A 21972-nucleotide genomic window follows, 5' to 3' on the forward strand; every position below is an offset into this window, starting at 1 on the left:
CCCCCCCCACACACACACAGCCTCTGCCAAGGGAAAGGGCAGTTTTTCCCTGCAGTGGGAACCAAAGTAGCTGACAGCATTCTCCTCTCCCCCGTATGATCCGCACAACTACCCTATGAGGTATCTTAAGGCTGAAAGTGTGTGAATAGTCCATAATCCCCCAGGCTGCTTTTAAAACATGAACCTGGGACCTGCACACCACCATCTGAAGCGCTCTCTGGTACATATCTGTGGCAATAATGGGGTGACTGCTGGCAACTTTTCCTATCATTTTTTGCATTGTGGTATTCTGCTTGTGGTGTGATCTGTCTTTCTTGTAGTGTGGCATGATTGTGTTATTGGGTTTGTTTCTGTTGAAGGGGAAGTGCTGTGTTGTGAGTGAGGACAGATTTTACCTCAGAATACAGCAGGTCCCATATGCAACTGGCAATTGCAACTGTCTTGTGGGGGGGGGGGGAGGGGGGGAGGGAGTTTGAGGTGTGGAATGGAGTGAAGTCCAATCAGCTTCCATATGCAAATGACCTTGAAACGCTGGCCCAATCAGAGAAGAATGGGCTGAAGCGGCCCAGCCGTAGAAGCCCCGTCCTTGCACTCAGTCTGCAGATGGTCCTCTCCTGTCAGAGGCCCAGAGCAGACTGACCTGAACATTCTGGCCGGGGCTGACGTGGGCGGGACTACACAAAGCAGCCAGGCAACACAGCCAGCGTCTTCTGACTGACAGTTCAAGCCTCCAAACACTGTTGATGTGAATTGGAACTTTGGGCCCCTACGGCTTTATACATAAGGGAGAGATGATTCTACTCATGTAACCACGAGGGTGGATCCACACTAAATTTTCCACTGATGGAAGTAGTGGGGTAATTTCCACCAATTCCATCTTCCTGCTGCAGACCTCCAATGTGCCTCTTGAGCTGCTCCTGAAGGTCCCCCTTCCCCCAAGAGCCAAACTTTGGCCAGATCCATGGGCTGCGACCGGGGGTGGAAGGGTGGGATTCTGTTATGCTGAGAAAAGTGCCTAACATGAGTACAACATTTAGTCTGGAGACAACCCCTTAAGTATTTGAAGTACTTGGCAAGAATCCTGTGTGTATCATTCATGGTACTAGCCTGTGAATATCAGACCTTCTGTTCTCTTTCTGACACCTACAGCTTTGAAGGAAGACTAGCCAAAAAAACCCCAATCGACCCGAGTAGTGATGCAGTCAGAAGGCAGAACAGGTCAACCAGATGAGCTCGCTGGGGTAATCTAGTTATGAACACACACAGGGGGAAAAAATACAAAAATACTTAGTATTGACTATTCTTCTAATTCTTGGAAACAACTATGAGACAAGTGTTGTTGTTTTTTATGCTTGTGAGGGGAGAGAAAGAGCAAAAACTGAAGGGAGAATATATAATATTGCACTTGTGACACTGACAAGGGATTCCTGACATTTACATAACCTTATTCCACATGGCAATTTTAATCTTCTCTTTTGGTACTTTAAATATAATGAATATTATTATTCCTGTGGGCTGGGCTGGCTGGAGACTCACATTTTCACAAGAATAAAATATTTGGGGGGTGGGGGGACAGTGTCCCAGAGATTTTTTGCTGCTACGTTGGGCAAAAACATGCAACAAATGAGTGAGAACTGCTTCTTTGTCTGTCTCCCCACCCCCCTTCATGAAAGGCTGATTATCTGTTAATGTCTTTATACTGACCCTTGAGTCTGCAATAACTCAACAAGCTAGTATACTTCCAGATGATGGCAAAAAAGAGACAGGATAATGGAACGTACACACAGTGACGTGCACAGAGCTAGCAGCTCAAAAGGGCATATGATATCAGTTTCCAACCCTGAGTCAGAGAAGAAAACTGATGGTACAAAAGTGGGCTTTGCTACGGGGAATGAAATCTGTGAGACTGTAAGAATCTGTAAATCATGTGTTTTAATAAAAAATTATGGACGATATAAATACCAGAGTAACTCTTTAGGCCTAATTCTCGAAAAGCATCAGACAAAGAGGGAAACTTATAACCTTTGCCTGTATTCACTTCAAACTGTAGATATGTGAGAATGCTTCCACACAAATAAAATATTCCTAAAGATTGCCAATCAGTGGTGTTTTCTGGGTTTTTTGGCTGCTGTGGTTTGTTTTGTTTTGCTTGGAGTAGACGTCCATCATGTGAACTCCTAGCCTGTAATATTTATTTATTTAGAGAAGTTTTATGCTGACTCTCCAGGAACCTGCCCCAGTCAGTTTACAAACAAAAAATAATAAGAACCAAACCTTAAAAGACATTTAGTTATAATTGAGCACTAAAATCCAGGCTAGCACAGAAACACAGGCCATAAAAACCAACCACCAATGGCTTCCAGACTCAAACAGTGTTCAGAGATCAACACCTTAATTAAAAGCCTGGGTTGAAGAGACGCATTTTGGCTTGATGTCTTAAAAGGCAGCACCAGGCAAAGCCTTGAGGGGAAGGACATTCCACAAGCAAGGTGCCATTACTGAAAAGGTCCTGTGTCTGGTTGCCACCCACCTCACCTCTGAAGGCAGGGGCACAGAGACTAGGGTTTGTGAGGCAGAGCTTAACCAGTGGCCTGAACAATATGAGAAGAGACAGTCCCTCAGGTATGAAATATGAAAGGGTACCGTGCTGGAACTGGCTTGATTTACTTTTGCTTTATTTATTTCATTTATAGCCCACCTTTCTCACTGCGACTCAAAGCCAATGACAAAACTTAAAAACAGTTCAATTAGACAGCAAGGGCTGCCCATAAACAAGGCAGTGGGACGAGGAGTTCATAATTGGGGGAAAAGTGCAAATGACACCACCGAAAGAAACACCTGTCTAGGCATGGCATGCCATAAGGCAGAATGTGGGTTACAAAGGCAGAAGACACCGCAGTAGAAGGAAGGTGATTCATACAGTAAACCTTGAAGTAGACCACAATCCTTTCCTTGATAAGAAAGTACTTCTTGGATGTTCCATTACAATACAGTTCTATAAAAATGCCCTCTTGAATGTTTCCGTTTTGCACCTTCTACAAAATGATGGGGGGGGGGGGGTTCCTGACCTTCTTAGGTAGGCTGCTCCACAAGGTGAGAGCCACAACAGGCAGCTGCCAATCTCACATGTCCTCTTTTGCTTGGGAGAGATAGGCCTATGGTGCCACAAAGCTATGGATGGAACGGCACCACAGCTTTTCACAGTTCTGAACGCTGCTCCAGACCATTTAAGTCTCTATCAATGGGGGGGGGGGGGGGGAGAGAACAGAGCAAAAATGTGTCACACACACACCACCACGGTTCATATGAAGGTAAACCCCGGTCTTCATTTCAGAGTTAATGTGGCAAGATGTTAAGACGGCACAATTTTCTTCTGTTATCTGGGTTGGAATAATCTGATCTGGTTAAATGCAATACATTATCTCTCACTGAAATTCTGTTACCCCGTTACTGACGAAATGATTTATTGATGGGGAATGCAATAATACTTTAAGCACCTTGAACAGCCTGAGAAGGCACAGCAGGAGAATAATTTTTAATGAAGAATAATGCGTTATTTATTTGTTTTATTTACTTCAGTTACTATGGTCACCACTATGGTCACCTTTCTCCACAGCGGGGACCTAAAGTGGCTTACATTTTTCTCTTCTTCTCCATTTTATCCTCACAACAACCCTGTGAGGTAGATCAGGCTGAGAGCGTACAACCGGCCCAAGGTCACCAGCGAGCTTCCATTGCAGAGTGAGGATTTGAACCTGGGGTCTCCCAGATCCTAGTCCAGCACCGTAACCACTACACCAGGCTGGCTCCCAGCTTTTATGGATGGTTGTTTTGTAAAATGGAAAGCACTTTAGAACAGAGGGACTGCCTCTTCCTGGTATGAACTCATGGGTTCTCTTAGATCTTACCACACACTAGGAAAGCATCCTTTCCTCAAGGCTGGTTTGATGGGCCATTGTCAGAAACTGATGACTTCTTGGTTACTGCAGAACGGCCCTTCTTGAGCCTGCACCGGAAGCCCCTCCCATCCTTCAAAGGGCTTGTAAAAAACTGTTCTGTCTCACAGGGCACCTTATTGAATTGGTTTTACTGTTTGGTGGAAGTGCTGAGGACCATTGGAGTTATTGGGGCTGGGTAGTTTTTTGTGTTTTTTGCCTCTTCAACAGATTACTGTTTATGTCCTGTTTCTTAAATGCTATTAGCCACCCGAAACCTTTTTGGAAAGGTGGGGCACTGACCTGAAAACCCAAGAGTCACGGAAATTGCCCAACTGGCTTGATGGACTGAAGGCCTGACCTCCCTGTTAACACCCCATCTATTAAAAACTACCGAGTGTAAGAATGCAGTGGAAATAATGCTCAGTGCTCCTAATTTTTTTTCTCTTTCTTGCTCTTGTATCTGCCCACAGAAGATATGTTAATGGTTCCTTAACTTTTTCCTGCTCTAACACTAAAAATGCTACTTCCTTCCTTCTTCTTCTTCCCCATTCCATGTCTGCCTATATTTGGTGTAATGAAGGATAGCCTACTCCCATACAAACTTAACCGACCACTATGGTCATCGTTGGAGGCCTTGCTTCAGGTGCCTCCACCACCTGAGATTAGACAGGTGGCAACTTCAGAACAGGCTTTCTCGGTCATGGCACCAAAGTTATGGAATTCCCTCCCCACAGAGATTGGTTATTCCCCTCTATCACTGTCTTATGCCACTACTGTTTTGTTTGGAGTACCCCCACTGACTGTCCTTCCTGCTTATGTATATGTTTCTACTTGTATGTGTTTTGTTGTGTTGTTTTTATTTGTTTTAAAATTTGCTTTGATGCTTCGACTGTTGACCACCTTGGGGACCATGAACTGGTTGGAAAGATGGCATAAACATGTTTTAAATAAAAACAAACATGCTAATATTTGGAGGGGCCAGCCTTCCTTCCTTCCTTACGTTGTTTTCTCATGCCCTTCCTTGTTTCTTTTCCTTTTCTCTTCAACCTCTGGAGCTAAATCTCTGAATTCAATCTTGCCATAAAACTATCTGCCTCTTCCATACGTTTATAGGTACCTTTCAGAACAAAGATGTCATGTTTTGAGACCAAGAATAAAAGTCACAAGTTTTCAATTACTGTTATACATGCCTTGATAATCTATAATTAAATAGGCCAGCACAAAAGCAAGAAAATGACAGACATAGAAGTGATGAGTCGGGTGGTGGGGAGCATTTCTACCTAATAATACTTAAGATTAAACAGATCTGCTGTGGGCAAGTTCTGATATCTGCAAAAAAAATTACAAACACAAAAGTGACAGCTTTTCAGATAGCAGCCACAGTTACACATACATACACAAGCTCTCCGCAGATTTAGATTTTCAAGACACATGAGTCAGTGTGAAAAATACTCTGGGAAAGATCTGAAAGCAGGTACATATTTATAAGCCATTTTGGGACAAAGAGCTGAGGCCGAAGAACAAGGACAATACTGCCCTAGCAAAAGGCCTAAGGTACTTTTAAGGAAGACACCAAATCTTTCCTCTGTAAAACGTGTCTTAAACCTACAAGTCTCGGACACTTTGATCGTTAACCCTTTTAAGATCCTGAAGCACACTCAAGTTTCGACAGGAGACGCAGAAATATGAAGATCAGTCATTTCTTTCTTGAGTTTCAGAAGCCTCTTTCCTCCTCACTCATCACAGAGACAAGCAATAGGGACATCAAAGTAAAAAACAAAAACTTTTGTGGAGGGAAACCTTGGAATGCCTTGAAGGGCCAAGCATAACCACGCCAGTGGTTCAGAGATCCCATGCATATTCTATTTTATCAAAATACAGATTTGCCCCAGAGTACCCAATTGGCCGAGTGATTCACAGCTTCATTTTCCTCCAGACACCAAAAATACACCATGCAAAAACACCACAAGTCTCAAAGTAAGCTAGCGGCAGGTCAAATTCCCCGCTTCCACTGAGCTCTCATTCCCAGGGTACAGGAACGGTTTCCTGTATGCATGGTCTCAACAGTACCATTAAAGTCCTGATGCAGATTCTTCAGCATTTGTTTTCGGTTCCCTGCTCTCACTTCCTTGAAGTCACAGTATCGCTGCACAAACCCGCAACTACGAACACACAGCTGTGGGGGTTTGGGGAGCACTATTTTGGCAGCCGGGTGCAGACGAGGACCCAGGATGACCAGGTCTGAATCCCTTCCCCAACCACGGAAACCTGTCAGGTGACATTAGGGCTGCCAGCCTCCAGGTCCCAGCGGGGGCTTTCCCGCTTTGGGGGGTTCTGATCTGCTGACCGCCGGCTGCCCACTGGAGGAAACCCCACTCCCAAGCAGGGACATGCAACATCACCGGCGCAATGACATTACCCGGAAGTGACACCATCACGTTGGCGATGCTCTGGTTTTTGGGCAAACTCTATGGTTCTGAAGCCAAAAACTGTAGAGTCTTTGCCCAAAAACCAGAGCACTGCGTGCAACATCGCCGACATGACGATGCCACTTCTGGGTGACATCACTGCATCAGGGGCATTGCATGCAATGTCCCCCCACCCCTGGACACCCCCCCATTCCCCCCACCACGACAGCGAGAGGACCTGGCAACCTAGGTGACACTGAGCCCCTCACAACTGCTCGGCTTAACCTACCCTCACAAGGTGGTTGTTGTGAGGATTGCATTGGATGAGAAGGAGACAATGTGAAAAACTGCTTTGGATCCCAAAGGTGGCCTTTAATTAATTTCTTTACAGGGGAGTAGAAGCAGAAGATCTGAAACACCCACTTTGTCTGCCATGTCTCTGAATTTCTTTTGCAGGATCTGGGGGGTGGCCAACAGCGACCATTAGAACAATTTCATATTTGTATCTTATAGTAGTCTAATAATTATGAGTTATGTATGAGGTGCCTACAACTAAACACTGCACAAAATGAGCTTTAAAAGGACAGGCCCTGCTCATAGTTTCACCAGTCCAGGGAAGGGGCTGAAGCAGAGACTAGCTAGAAGAGAAAGGCCTGGGGGGAAAAACATTTTAAATGCTTAAAAAAAAAGGCACAAACTATGTCTAAAGGTCAGAAGGGAAGAGAATTCCAAAGAAAAGGAACTGAAAGAGAAAAGGGGTGAAAACAGGAAGCAGATGAAGAAACCAGAGGAACAATGAGCCAGCAGAATGAAGCTGAAGAAAGGAGAAGAGAAGAGAGATAAGTAGAAGCAATAAAATGTAAATATTAGAAAGCCAGGAGCTTAAGGTGAAACACGGGGTGGGGATGGGGGAGCAGAGAAGAGGAATGAGGAGATCACAGTGGAAACAAGGAAGTTATTGTGTAGAGCGCCAAGGAGTCGAATAACTGCACAGTGACACTGCAAATTGGGCAGGAGCTCCAACTTTGTGCTGAAGGAAGAAGCTGTTTTTGAACCTTCCCAAATCTCATGGAGAAAATGGGGCTAAAAGGTGCAGATACCCCACCCCCCCCAAACCCAGTAAGCAATCCCAGTGGGCATTCAATCTACCTAGGTTTTGGCTGGAGAAAGATGGTGGCATCACCTGTCTTAGGATCCTACTTCTCCCTGGAACTTTATGGGCCTCTCCTAAGGGGTAGTGTGTATGTGAGAGAGAGGATGTGTGTGTATGTGGCTGGTCTACAGCTTTGAGAAACACCAGGTTAAAAAGAGGACCGATACACTGTAAGTAGAAAAGGACTGGAAACCTGCTGCCTCTCCAAGCAAAATAGATGTGGATTTCTTTCAAAACTAGGCAGGATTATAATACAACTAACACGGGGGGGGGGGGGGGTTTGGGGGAAGGGAATCACCAGCCTTGCAAATTCTGGCCAAGGTTCCATCAGTAATGAGCAAGTCCATTGTTTCATGCTGCGGTGTGGGTCAGAAGGGAAGCTGACATTTTGTAACCTTCTCACGCAAGACCAGCATCCCTGCTTTGGTGGCAACTTGGTTGCCCTTGGGAAGCTTTTAATTCTCATTCTCTCTCTCTCTCTCTCTCTCTCTCTCCAGCACCATCATTCCTTTGCTCCTCCCTGCAAACAGCTCATGGGGCAGAAGAAAGCCATCCATGAACCGCCCGCCTCTTGTTAAGAAGAGTCAGGACTGCTATATTGTGAGCATTAACTCCTGAATGTTCATCATGCTTAACTACAAAATTACAGACACAACCAATGCCCGCTGCAAGTTTGCGTAAGTGCCTACACAGGACAGAGGAACAGGATAATGTTCAGCTGCTCCAGGGCTATCTGACGTCTGCATGCTGAGCATCATGGTCACACAGGGGCCTAAGTGTAGGGGGCCCAACATAGGCAAGCCCAAATTCACATTTGTTCACCAAACCCTACCCCACAACTCCCATTACAAGGCGTGATGCCCATGCAGAACTGGGCGACTGAAATGCAACTGCAGGCATGCTTGTGTCAGACAGACCCTGGGATAGGCAGATGGATGAAATACCAACCTCCCTCCATCTGGAGGCCCTACATTGTTAAGTCTCTCATCTGCATATTGCTCCAGAGGTTGCCCATTATTTAAAGAGGGTCCAAAAGCCACACAATTTAAACACAAATCATCCCTTTTTCTGGCCACTTCGAGTCATACCTGTATTTTAAGAAGAGCTGTACTGCGATGCCTAGAGTGAACACACAAATGATTAATAGACAGTAATGCATAAACTGCCAAATTGTATCATCTGTGAAGAAAACGAGAATCTGAATGATTCTTTTTGAAGTCCATGACATACTGAAGCAACGGCGGCGGGGGGGGGGGGAATACGTATGTTTGTTCCACTTTGCGCAATTTGTTCCAGCATCAGCTCACTAGTGATGGAGTCTACAGGAGCTGAAACAGGAAAAGCAAGGCTCTGAGGGCTTTTCCTCTTTTTTTGCCCCCCGCTGGGTTATTATGCACACCTTCAGACAGGTTAGTTAAGCGGCAGCAACATTTTCCTCCTGCAAGTTAGTGTACGTAGTGCCCGTGTTCTGCCCTGAAGGCTTCTGATGAAGATTCACAGTTTTCCGTCCATCCTCCTGTCATTTTAAACACTGGAGTCAAAAGCACAATCACATCAAACCCACAGGGCAGATCAGAAAACAACAGTTATCTGTTTAAACGTCGGAAGGGGGGAAGAAAGGGTTGCCGTGAAGCGTGGATTTGCAGAACGGAGCAGAAAAGCTGGGCCTCCCCTTACCTATGGTGCAGTTTGTAGTTATTTTCCTCCGCTTGGGGTTGTGTCGAAGCAGCTCTAACTCGCGTTTGGTTGGCTCCCATGTTGAATACTTCTCTCCAATACCTGATCAGTCAAAAAAGGAGGGGGGGGAGAAAAACCTATTTTAGGGGGGCTGTTTCGTAAAGATCAATAAGGATACTACTTTGCAATGTAAACCATGCTGTCCATTAAGTTGGATCCACTGGCGCCTCACAGCAACAGTCAGCTTGCTTTCACACACCCCCACCCATGGTTCAGAAAGGCAGCAATTGACCTTCAAAATATGTTCCCACAAACATGTGCTAAAAAGCACACAAAAGCAGCTGCTTGTATAGAATTCCTATCTGTTTCCAAGTAACCATTCTCTCTCCTCTCCCCCATCCCCAACAATGGATGGTGGGGAGGGAACAGCCTCCAATTAGAAAGCACTACAGTAAATCGCTCTGCATGCTGGAATTTGATTCAGGCATCCACCAATTTGGAGGGGGGGGGGGATCACAGAGGTCATACTGCCAGGACAATAACATGCCTTGAGGCTACATCCAGAGAGACACCTCCGCTGTGGTCAACTGTGCTCAGATCTGCCCAATATGGCAAATACAGTGAAACAAAACAGAAGTCCAGCTTACTGGGCAGCAGTACACTTATAATAGAGACAATGCAGAATCAAGTATACAACTGAAGTGATACTAAATAAGAGTATTCTCCATTTGTGTCAATGGATGTACCAGTGAGAAGTTCCTTATCACCTTATGGCTTTCAATACAGACCGGATAGTACCGAATACCGGTCAGGACCTAAATAACCATAACATCAAAGGTCTTTCGGATTTGCCTTCCACCCCAAAGAAGACCATTTCCCGTACAGCAAAAGAAGCTTCTAAAACTCAGTAGAGCTTCAAAAGCAGTTCTGTGATATGGCACGGTACTCATCTCCTCAAAGAAGAGTAGTCAAAAAATTCCACTGGGCTGGCAAAAACCCTTTAGGGTAAATCTAAGCAGCTCTTTGCATTCAGGCCACTAACTTCAGTAGGCTACAGTCTCCTGAAAAACAGTGCACCGGTTATAAGCTCTCAGCCCCCTGCCTGTCAACGAGAACAAAAATAAGATGTTGCCTCGAGAGTTAGAGCTGGAATTTGTCATCCAAACAAATCAACAATGCCTGAGAAAAATGGTCACTCTATTTACAGGCAGGGGAAGAAGTAGGTCATCTGAAGAGAGGCTAGCAAAACGGATTAGAACAACAGACCAGGTGTCCTTCTTGACTTCCTTATGAGATGCTAAAGAGAGCAGTAAAGACCTGGGAAGTGGCCTGGTGAGGAGGCTGGCCATTGACTTTGAATCATAAAAGCAGTTGGACATTACTAAAAGACACTGCTGCAAAACTGAGGATTCAACCCAATTACACCTCATCTTGTTCTGTGCAGAATGCACACAGTCGAAAGGAGCACTACAGGATCAAGCCTAACCCTTAAGCAAAGGAGAGAAAGCAGGGAGGGGTAGATGTGGGTAGAGGAACTCACACAATCTGCAGGATCATCATCATTCTTTGATCTTCCCCCTTTTTTAAAAACTGCTCTTATCAAGTATCCAGCATGTTTTATACAATTTTTACCACAGTGGTTTTTAAATTCTGTTTATGTTTGAAGTGTATACCACTTCAGGTTGTCATCTTTAATGGCAAAATAGAAGGCCCCTACCCCACCTCACCAAGAAGTCCAAATAAATAAATAATTGTGAAATTTCCCCAGTGTAAGTTCAACAAAAACCAAGATCTTGTTAACAGAAAGGGAAGGAGCTTTTCTCTTTTCCTTAAACACTGGCATCCTTGCTTCCCTTTCCATTCCTTCCAGCACCATTCTCAATACCGGGGTGGGGGGGGGATATCACTCAGACAAATAAGGGGGAAACTGGTTTCCATGCACTATTGCATTAAATCGTTACATTGCTTTGAATTCATTATCTATTTGTAACAAGACAAGCATATAACAAAACCGCTTCTTCTGGGTGACTTCAGAAAAGCTGACCCAACTGCCCTTTAATGTATACCCACATTTACTACAGGAGCTCACTGGGTCCCATGAGATAGGATTGGTTTAACCATCCAAAAAACCAATAAACCCACCACTAAGTTATACTACAGTTGGCATGACAGAATCAATTTTGTACAGACTGTCAACAAGGCTGATTAACAGAATCTCAAGACAAAATGATAAATAAACATAAAGCATGGTGGGGGGAAAGATATTCAGATTAAAGCCCCATCTCTGCATGCATGCACTGGCTTAATTTTATGCATATAAGTCTTTGGGTCTCCACAAGCACATCATGTTAAACATGAATGTAAGTTGTTTAGGTTAGTGTGCCAAAAAGTACATCAGTGTTCGGAGGGTAACCACACACACACACGGTTTAAAAAAACAGATTTGACTCCTGCATAGGAGAGGGGGGTGATGAAACTGTCCAATTTTAGCAAGCAAATCATACATACAAGGTAAGTATTCAGGCAAGCGTTGAGGGCAAAATAGACAGAACACCTGTTGCCTAGGTACCCTCTGGTGCGCAAGACAGTAAACTTTGTTCAAATTTCAAAGAAAGTTTTGTTCAAACTTTTAAGAGTGCAAGCCATACATGAACAGCTTGTAGTCTCAATTTTCTTGGAAAACAGAGACTAAGCACACTAAGGGAACACTGATTATCAGTATTAGATCAGATATGGCTGAGTTTTCTCCCTGGTAACATTGTGACTACAGCTGGACATGCCCAGTGGCTTTTGATTATTATTATTATTACTTGCTTCAAACTGCTTTGGGAAGTACCCTCAATTTCAAAAGGTGGTTTGCCATGTTGTGGTCGCTGGTTGGGGGGCACTGTTCAAGAGGTACGAAAGTCCCCTTGGGGGACAGGGAATCAGCTGCATGGCTCTTGGCACCCTAGCCCAGAAATACTAATGGGATCATAGATGCTGGGAATGATCCACAGTCCTGCTCAGTATTTTCCACCCTCACATGAGGATGAGACATTAAAATAACGGTACACCCTCAGAGCTTTCAAGGACCAGCTTTACGCATGTATGTATCACCTTGAGAGCATTTACAGCACTTTACACATGTTAACTGGGTGTAAAGGCAGCAGAGAAATGATTTAAATAAAAATACAATATATATCTCCTAACAACAATCCTTCACCTTAGCTCAGCACCTTCAGTTAAGGGCTGAAGCAGGGAAGGGGGGTGTTTGATTAAGCAACGTGGCAAGTCCATGACTGTGCTATGAACTACGGATGTCCCATGCCTCAAATTTTACCCCGACATGAAAACATTCTCCACCTTCAGTGCTTTCATATTTTTTTAACTGTTAGAAGAGCTACTTGTAGGCTGGATCTCCCTAAGCAACTCAAGACTATGATCACCAGCAGGTTCGGCTCACATGTAGGTTCAACTCTTCATTTAGACAGGAAGCTCACTGGGTTAACTTGGAAAGGTCACACTCTCTCCCTTCCTCTCTCTCTCAGTCTAATCTACCTCAAAGGGTTGTTGTGAAGACACAGGAGGGAAGAACAATGCATGCTGGCCTGAGCTCCTTGGAAGGAGCGCAGGATAAAAGAAGCAATAGGTAACAGAGGTAAACGCCAATACTAACATTGTGCTGTGTCCAAAATGTGCCTCCATTAAATTGTCTACATCAGAATACAGTGTGACTCGGATGCATGTTGGTAAGAAAGAAGTCTGGTAAAGGGCCAATATTAAAAATCTAGTTGAAACTTATAATATACAAAAATACATGCATGTTGACCTCTGGGCCTGATGACGGCTATACCGAGTCCACAATTTATATTATTCCCTATGCAGGTTTGTTCCTCTTGAGCCAAAGATGAGCATATTTCAGCATTCCTAAGAGGCTGTTAAATCACCAACTAGACACCCAGGTTTAAAAATACCTTCCCAGATATTTGTCATCTGCTATCCTCCTGCACTGGTCCCTGAAAACAGTTTCTGGGGGCATCATTTGGTGCTATGTTCTTTTTGGTTCTGAAATTCATCATTATCTTCCCCTTCATTGGACTGAACCACTTCAAAAGAGAGCAGCAAATATTTGCACTGAAGAGGGAGAATGAGTTATCAACTCCTGCCAATATATTTATTACAAGAAAGGAGGTGCTATGGCGCTGTAGGCTTTGTTTAAGGAGTATTTTTTTCCTTGAAGCAAGTAAGCCTAGCTTTTGACTAGCTTTGTTTTTTAATAAATACATCATGTCGGTCCAAGACCTCTCCAACTTTCCTTTCCCTTCAAAAAAAGAAAGGGGAAAATATTTCCTTTTGAGGACTTCAACCATGGGAAGGGCATGCAAAATTAAAGTTTACCACCAAAACCCTGACACATATTCCCAGTAAAAGGAAAGAAAGCTACATTTTTTAAAACTCTGCATTTAAAAACTATGATTTCTGTCTTTTAAAAAGTGGCAGATAATCAGCAAAGGGACGCTTTGTTAGTGAAATGCGTCACCAGCTCACACTTCTTACCTGTCATTGTACACTGGTAGTGAGAAACCATTGTTGGAGTGAAGGCTAAAAAAGAAAAAATTAGGGAAAGCAAACTGAATAATAAAACAAAATGTGTACATATACTCGTGTGTCAATATCTACAGACATACATATGTGTGTGCAAAACAGAGCATGTGCTGATACAGCCGGCACGTTCTACGAGGTGATCTCACATGGAAAGCTATTTCATGTGAGGGGAATGGATTTCTTGCCTGGATTATGTTCTATGTTCAAAGAGGTAGAGATATTCTACCAGTTCTAGTTTTTATCATCAACAGCTATTGCAACTATCACAATGGAGTGCCTGTTTGTTGGAATTTCCTTGAGAGGACTCAGTTTTGGCTACCATTTAGATAAGTGTGCATACTACACAAACTATCGCCCCCCTGAATGGAAGAACTCTCTGCTATCTCCCACATCCTGCACCAAGTGCCCCAAAGTGTTCCTCTCCTCCCCTTATTGGTTTCTGCCATTGATTGGTGGGAGGGGCCTGGAAGTCTAAGAATGAAAATGAGCATTCATTCAGGCAGATACTTAAAGAAAACCAAACCTTGTAGCTTCCAAGCTTTCCGTTGTTCTTCTTTGGCAATTTGTTCCATATCTTTGTCGTATATGTAATCTTGACACATAAAGCAGTATATACCCCCATACAAAAGGTCTATGGCTGCAGAAACAAAAGGCGGGGTGGGGGGAGAGACAGGAACAAAATTGTAAAATGTCAGAATTACAAAATTGGGAGTTTTACACTTGATGTATAATTAAGGCATGTTAGTTTTTCCAACATTTGATCTAGAAAATTCTATTAGTAATAAAATCAACACAGTCCACAGGCCATCACTCTGAAATTTGGCATGAGGAATCTACCTTGGTGAGTGATGCAATTTGACTTTGTTTCAAAGATCTGCCTCCATATTGAAAGGTTTCAACTGATCAATTCCTTCCATACCACAAAAAAACCTTCCAATTTATCTTTTTCTTGCTTACCTTCCATCAAAAATTCACAAATAGTCCATGAATCTTGCCCTAACTGGTCTGTTAGAAATTTCTTGCATACTAATAAAGTTGTGAGATGTATAGCTGATGTTGCCGGATCCACTGATGGTGTTGCTAGGATCTATATGAGAGCAAAATTGGCATCTTGGTTTGTTGCAGGCCTTGGTATCAGAGTCCATGTTACTGTTAAGTAGTTGTTAATTGCAGGTGAGAAGTTGTTTTAGATTAGCAGGCTGTCTGTAAGCAAGAAAAAGTCAGCCCTCCAGTGCCCGTGTGAGGGAACTGTCACTATCAAGCCACTTCAACATATTATTAATGACCTACAAACAAATCTCAGATTCATACTCCTGCTCATCCTCTAATGTGACTTATGCCATCATGTGTCAGCAATACCATTCCACTCTCTATACTGGACAAACAGACCAGTCCCTACAACAAAGAATAAATGGATATAAGCATGACATTAGAAATCACAACATTCAAAAAGCAATGAGGGAACATTTTAACCTTCCAGGACATTCAGTTGCAGACCTAAAAGTAGCAGTTCTCTTACAAAGGAATTTCAGAGGGAAATTAGAAAGAGAGACTGCTGAATTGCAACAGATAATGAAGCTCAAGACAATGTATCTTCCTGGACTGAATCGAGACCTAGGTTTTCTGTCTCATTACCAATGCTGATATCTACTACCCCTCTGCATATCACACCTAATCCAATCATGCCTGCTATTGTCATTCACCTGCTATTGCCATTCGGCATCTGAAATCACTCCGCTCTCCAAAATACAGGGCAGACTCACATTCTAGCTGTATCTGAAGAAATGAGCAGTGACTTACGAAAGCTCATACCGTGCCACAAATTTTGTTAGTCTTTAAGGTACTATTGCTCATCTCATTTTGGGTCTTCCTCTTTTCCTATTGCCTTCAATTTTTCCTAGCATTCTTTTCCAGTGAGGCATGTTTTCTCGTAATGTAACCAAAGTATGATAGCCTCAGTTTGGTCGTTTTAGCTTCTAGGGAGAGTGCAGGCTTGATTTGATGGTAATACTATTGTCCACAAATAAAAGCCACTAATTTTTTTAAAATTTATTTATGTTATTTATGGTTTACCTTTCTCACTTGGACTCAAGGTGGACTATAACACAGTGAGTCAATACAATTGACAGGATGGGCCATCCAATGAATAATGCAATAGGAATTAGGGTTGTAGAACCCAGGTCTAAAAACAGAACTAAAACAATGCGTATTAACATGGCACATTAAATGATGCAAAAATTACATAGTAGGATCCTAGTTTCAGCAAGTTGTCCATTGTATAGGGCACAGTCCCTAATAATTTATTCAAGTCACTTTGTGGAACATTTAGTACACTGTAACACTATTTAAACCTATTTTGCACAACAGCCTTGTGAAGATGTTCATGGAAGGACTGGGGACTTGCAATTGTTCACATTGCAGGAACTGGACAAAGTTGGCAGGCACAATCACAATTTGGCCCTCTGCAGTTCCATTCTACACAAAATGGGCACCTGTTCCAAGCATGTATATCATTTCAGTTACCTTTATTGGCATTGACATTAGAGAAAATACACAGATAAATAAAACATAGGCACATATACCGAGAGGCATTCGTTCTAAAATAGTCTAAAATCCATATAAAATAAGTCTCACTTTCATATCTCCCAAATACAAGTTTTGCATTACTATCAGGGGTCATTTCCTGCAGGAGCACACAGGAGTGGAGCTCTGGCAGTAAAGAGCCTAGGGGGCGGGCACATGCAACAAGCCCCACCCCCTGCTCCCAGCAGCCCTCAGTCAGAGCAAGAAGCAGCCAGGTAAGCTGCAGAGGCCCCCCCCCCGGGTCCAAAACAATCCAGAAGCAGCTTTAAGACTAAGTTTTATTCAGGCACAAGCTCTCCCTCCTCTGTGAGGACAGATCTGCACATCCCCCCTCCCCAATAGCTAGCAATCCAAAACAGTCCAGTGGAGCCTGAGCGGTGGGTGTTGCCTTCTGACACACTTCCGGTGATGTCAGGGTGTGTGGCATATGCAAATAAGTTATGCTAATGAGTTACGCTAATGAGCTCCTGCACCTCTTTTTCTACGAAATGACCCCTGATTACAATACTGTACTACGTATAAAAAGAGCTGCCTGAAAGAACTCTGCCACAGAGCTGGTTATATTTTCATCAATGTTGTTTAGTAGATATAGCCGTTTATGTGAATCAGGAAGCTCTACGATGCCACCAAGTAATGACACTAAAATGCTGTGCCGAATGTTAGCATAATAATGACATTCCAATAACACGTAAGATACTGTTTCGATAGACCCGCTTGCACAAGGGCCTAGTCTATTAACAAAAGGAGTACTATTAAACCTCCCAGTTAAAATCGCTGAAGGGAGAGAATTGAACCTGGCAAGTGAAAAGGTTCTGCGTAATGCTGGGGTCTGAAGTTGGTAAAGATAACCCTGTTTGGTTATCAAGCTTTCAGTTTGAAATTTGGAATTAATATTTAACAGGGAGCAGGACACTTTGATTTCCACCAGAGTACTGCTGGTATGCATTTAAGGGTCTAAGGAGAAAGCAGAGCTGGGCAAGAAGGGATTCTGTGCACTGAGAAGACTGTTGCATCCCAAGAAGCCTCTCATTCACACACACACAGTTAGCAACATGCAAAGGCCAGAGAGGGGAACAGAGTTTATTGTGCTTCAGACTATATGGCCCTGGATTGCCAAAATGAAAGACTGAAGAAAACAGAAACTATGTAAGATGCATTCTTGCAGGAAGGAGAAATAATGCTGGAGGTCCCCAGCCTGAGAGGCATCCGGCTCTCCTCATCCGGCATCTCCCTGATGCCCACCTGGCGGAACTCTCTGCCAAGTTCCATCCAGGCCCTGTGGGACTTATTACGGTTCTGCAGGGCTTGCCAGGCTTTTGGCTGAGGGCAGCAACGCCCCCTCTTTCCCCCCCCCCCCCCCATGAGATAGCGACACCATCAGGACCTGGATGCCATCTTGGTTTTTCTAGAATCTAATGTTCTGCTGTTTGCTACCTTGGTTTTAATTGTTCCTTTGCTGGTTTTATAGCACTGTAAACTGCCCTGAGCCCAGTTTCTAGGAAGGACGGTCAAAAATCCAATTAATTACAACAACAGCAAGCATCAATAAAAGAACATTTCAGAGGGTAGCCATGTTGGTCTGCAGTAGAACAGTTACACTCGAGTCCAGTAGCACCTTAGAGACTAGAAAGATTTTCGGGGAATAAGCTTTTGAGAGTCAAAGTGTCTGCCAAAGGGAGCTTTGACTCTCGAAAGCTTAAACCCTGAAAATATCGTTGGTCTCTAAGTGCTACTGGACTCGAACTTAGCAATAAAAGATAGAAGATTTTGGATAACTATGAAAACAGTATTTTAGAGCCCGTCTGAACAAAGCCTACTTCCGTATACATACATTAACCATTCCAAAAACTACAGCCGATACCCTTGCATAACAGCTCATGGACAAGACTAGGTCAGCTTTTTTAATCTCCTAAATTTATAGGGTTTTTGTTCCTGAAAATCTCCTATCATAAGGGAAAGTAGGGATTCCAAGCCTGCCCTTTCATGATGCATTGAAATCCTAGAACTGGATCAACTTTCTCTTTCTAAAATGCAGACACAACCTTTTACCCTTCCACAGAATGCATAAAATGGGATTATTTAGGAGGACATTTCTGTAAAGTGAACAAGGCTTTAAGGAAGAGGTGTCAAATTCATTTGTGATGAGGGCCAGATCTGACATAAATGTCACTTTGTCATGCAGGGCCATGGGTGCCATAAAGTGTAATGCCAGGAACCAGAGAGATAAATTTGATAAAGGACACAAGCAAACCCAATTAACGGTATTATTTTTACTCAAAGTACAAACATTAACACTCTTATGGCATTTCCTGATGCCCACCTTCCCACTTCCACATTAGCACTGGGACAGTACACAGGGACAAAATGCACACCCTCTGTCCTCTGGCAATAAAGGTAATCAGTCTCTCACAGGCTAGATAGGAGCCCTGGTTGGGGCAGTTCTGGCCCACAGACCATATATTTGACACCCCTGCTGTAGAAATTTCAGGTCTGTGAAATTTTGGACAGCATAACATTCTTTGTGCATTCTATACTACTCAGAGTTGGCTATTCTTAATCTCACACTTGATTCTATTACATTGGTTGTTGTCTGCATAATATTGTCCTTAATAATTACCTGTCTTGTTTTTAATTGGATACCACCCTTGTTGCACTGGGTTCCCCCCCCCCCGATTGTGTAATCTGAGTCTCATTGAGGAAGAAGAACTATAAACAAAGTAACAGATGACTATACCTAGTCTGAAAGATCTATGGCATATGAAAACTTATTCAGAAACTTCGATCACATGCCTTTATTTCCTCACCCTAACTTGGCACAAAGCAACACCCTGCTAACCAACACAAAGATGAGATCTAAGGCTTCAAACCTTCCATAGGCAGAAATGGCTGCCATTATCCCAGCTCCTCTGATAGATCAGTGCCTTGTTTCCTGGTTGATATTGGCATAATTACACTAGCAAGACTAGAAACCAAAATCTAAAAATCACACATACTAGGGATGCTTGCAAAAGCAAGCAACCTCATCTGTAAACCAGGGGGTCACCAAACTTAAGAGATAGTCAGTACGAAATGAAACTTAACTGAGGATACTTAATTTACTATAACTACATGCCAAAGAACAGCTTTATGTTTTCCCCCCCTCATCTTGTTTTGACAACTCCTAGTGAGAAAGGATTACAATAAAATGAGTACCATAAACATCCAATTTCCTTTCAAATCTCCGGGTACAGCAGTTGCGGACACTTCTTCGAACATGTAAGGACTGAAAGCTATCTGACAATGTCTTAAATTAGATTTCCCAAGGAGGGTCTTGAGAGAGGCTGTTCATTCAGCATAGCCAATAAACCTGTATTTCAACAGCTTTCATAAGACTTCCCTTTAAAAATAGTCTTTCCTATCTCAGTGTTTCTAAACATACATTGTTGCAGCTTCAAGCAGTAATAAATAAAATAAATTGGTTCATAAGTATCTTAATCTGAAAGATGAATATGGCAGCTGGGTTATGCACCAAACTTCCCATATCTTTCATTGCCTTATAATCTGACTATTCATAGAGAAGTGAATTTTTTTCTGTGAAAAATAAAGATTTTTAAACATCACACTGGATATAGTACTTGCTTGTATAACAGTTACATAGAAGTTAACGGTTGCCATAGCAATAGGGTGGGTGGGTGGGTGGACGGATGTAGGTAGGCTTGCAAAACCATATCTGAAGGCTATATTTTTAAAAATAAAGCCTCAGATCTTCTTTTGAACTGCATGTTTACTGTGGCCCTTAACAGATTCTACTCTGCAACTTCGTTGTAAACCAAGGCAACCTTCGAAATTACATTCTAAATGTAAAAAAAAATATAAAGAGGCTGTCAGGTTACGGCTCACCATCTTCACATATACAATTCCCACCCTCGCAGCACTTGTACCAAGAACTGTTGTACCTGGAGACCAGATAGGACATTAGATATCTACAGCTCTTATTTGATTACAATCCTCTCTCGCTTGAGTTTTCAAAACAAGATGGGCAGGAAGGGAAACACAACAGGCTCTTTTAAATCTCCTGGCTACTGGTAACTAAGTAACTTCATTTATGACCCACTTAGAACCAGCCGTCTCTTAAATCTCGCCTCAGTGTACTGGAAAGGTCTATACCTGGGTTTCACAGAAAGGTGCTTATTTTTACATTGAGGCCCTTAACAGCACATGTGGGAAAGAAAGCTTCATTCACGGACATGATAGAATCAGCCACTGAGATGGCCTCTTAAACAGTATGCCTCCAGATGCCTGGGAACAGAGAATATGGCTCCAGGGCTATAGCCAGGGTGCTTTTGAATCTGCTGGGTAGATGAAATCAATTCTCCTACAGGATCATGGATGGTCAGGTCAGAAGACTTAACACATGATTGGTTCCTACCTTTTGGAGGTGTATGTGTAAAATACCATCAAGCTGCAGCTGACTTGCAGCAAGGAGCTTTCAAGGGGCTGTGATCTGAAAGATGGCGGCTTAGTGGAGGCGTTGTGCTCACACTCCTGCTATTGAAATGGGAAACTTCACAACAATAGCATAACAACAACAACTAGCTGGCCTGGGAACATGCTGCTGAGCGATTCCGGGTTCATACCTGAAACCAAGTGTGCACATGGGGCACGAAATTGCCCCTTAGGCTACCACTCCCTCCAATGCAGACCTGAGTGGCCTGAACTGGCCTGGTTAATTAGAGTTCCAGTACCTGCCGCCGGGGCCCAGCGTGAGTCTGTCCCCGGTGCTGGCGAGGTGTGTGCGGGCTGCGCAGCCGGAGTTCGGGTGGTGCAGCGATCGTCTTGGCGGAGCCGAGGAGCTGGTGCGGTGGTGGCTGCGCGTTTGGCGGTGGGAACTTTCTTGCCGGTGGCAGGCCTCTGGGCACTGGCGGGGGCGTTGAGGAGGGTCTCCTCCCTCTCTTGGGGCCCCTGGAAGTGGCTGGGGAAAGAGACGACGTGGAGTCAGGGGGCGACAGATCCATCCCAGCTTCGGCGGAGGGAGCGGCCACGAAAGCTGAGCCATCCCAGCGGGAACCGTTGAGGGTCTCGAACCGTGGCAGTCGACGCCTGAGAGGGAAGCCCCGGAGTGGCTGGGGGATTGTGGACCCCGACTACATAACAACGGAGCCTAAGGAACCAGAGAACTTTGGAGATCGAGGAGTTGAACTTGGATCGTTCAGCTGGACTGGATGTGGTGTACAGAGTGCCCCTAATGGCCGGTCCAAGGAACAAGCAACTGCTGAGGAGAGTTGCTTCCTTTCCCCTTGGGGGAGGCCTGGAGCTTGGAGGCTGCTACTGGACAGTCCTCTAATGCTAGAGGTGGCGGGTCATCTGCACCCTTGGCAGTTGTGGAAGTAGCAGCGGAATCCTTTTCCATTTGGCAACAGTTTTGAGTGGTTGTGGGTGGATGTGACTTGTGATTTGTCTGCTGGTAGGATTATTAATGAATGCTGTATGAGTGATGAATGTGGTTGTTGATTTCGATTCCAGGGATTTACAATGTTTAGGTAGTTAGGATTCTCTGGTATGACCTGTTAGGTCAGGTAATACTGTATTTAGTATTTTGTATAACAGCACTCTGATTGTTTTAGTAGCAGTAGATTTAGATAGGGTT

The 21972-nt window shown here is 43.8% G+C and overlaps 1 protein-coding gene across 2 annotated transcripts in view; it reads right to left on the reverse strand.

The window, feature by feature from the left end:
• USP22 (ubiquitin specific peptidase 22) overlaps positions 1–21972 on the reverse strand; it is a 166746-nt gene that overhangs the window by 91473 nt on the left and 53301 nt on the right. Inside the window, exons 3-5 of one of the 2 annotated variants that reach the window (XM_015423231.1) lie at positions 14287–14400; positions 13716–13760; positions 9177–9278 (exon numbers count right to left, since the gene is read on the reverse strand). In XM_015423231.1, coding sequence (XP_015278717.1) covers positions 9177–9278; positions 13716–13760; positions 14287–14400 — 261 coding nt within the window. The remainder of the gene's footprint in view (positions 1–9176; positions 9279–13715; positions 13761–14286; positions 14401–21972) is intronic. The other variant, XM_015423233.1, reaches the window with a different exon arrangement.

This window comes from Gekko japonicus, unplaced genomic scaffold (assembly GCF_001447785.1).
Source record: "Gekko japonicus isolate JY-2015 unplaced genomic scaffold, Gekko_japonicus_V1.1 scaffold869, whole genome shotgun sequence".
Classification (NCBI taxonomy): domain Eukaryota; kingdom Metazoa; phylum Chordata; class Lepidosauria; order Squamata; family Gekkonidae; genus Gekko; species Gekko japonicus.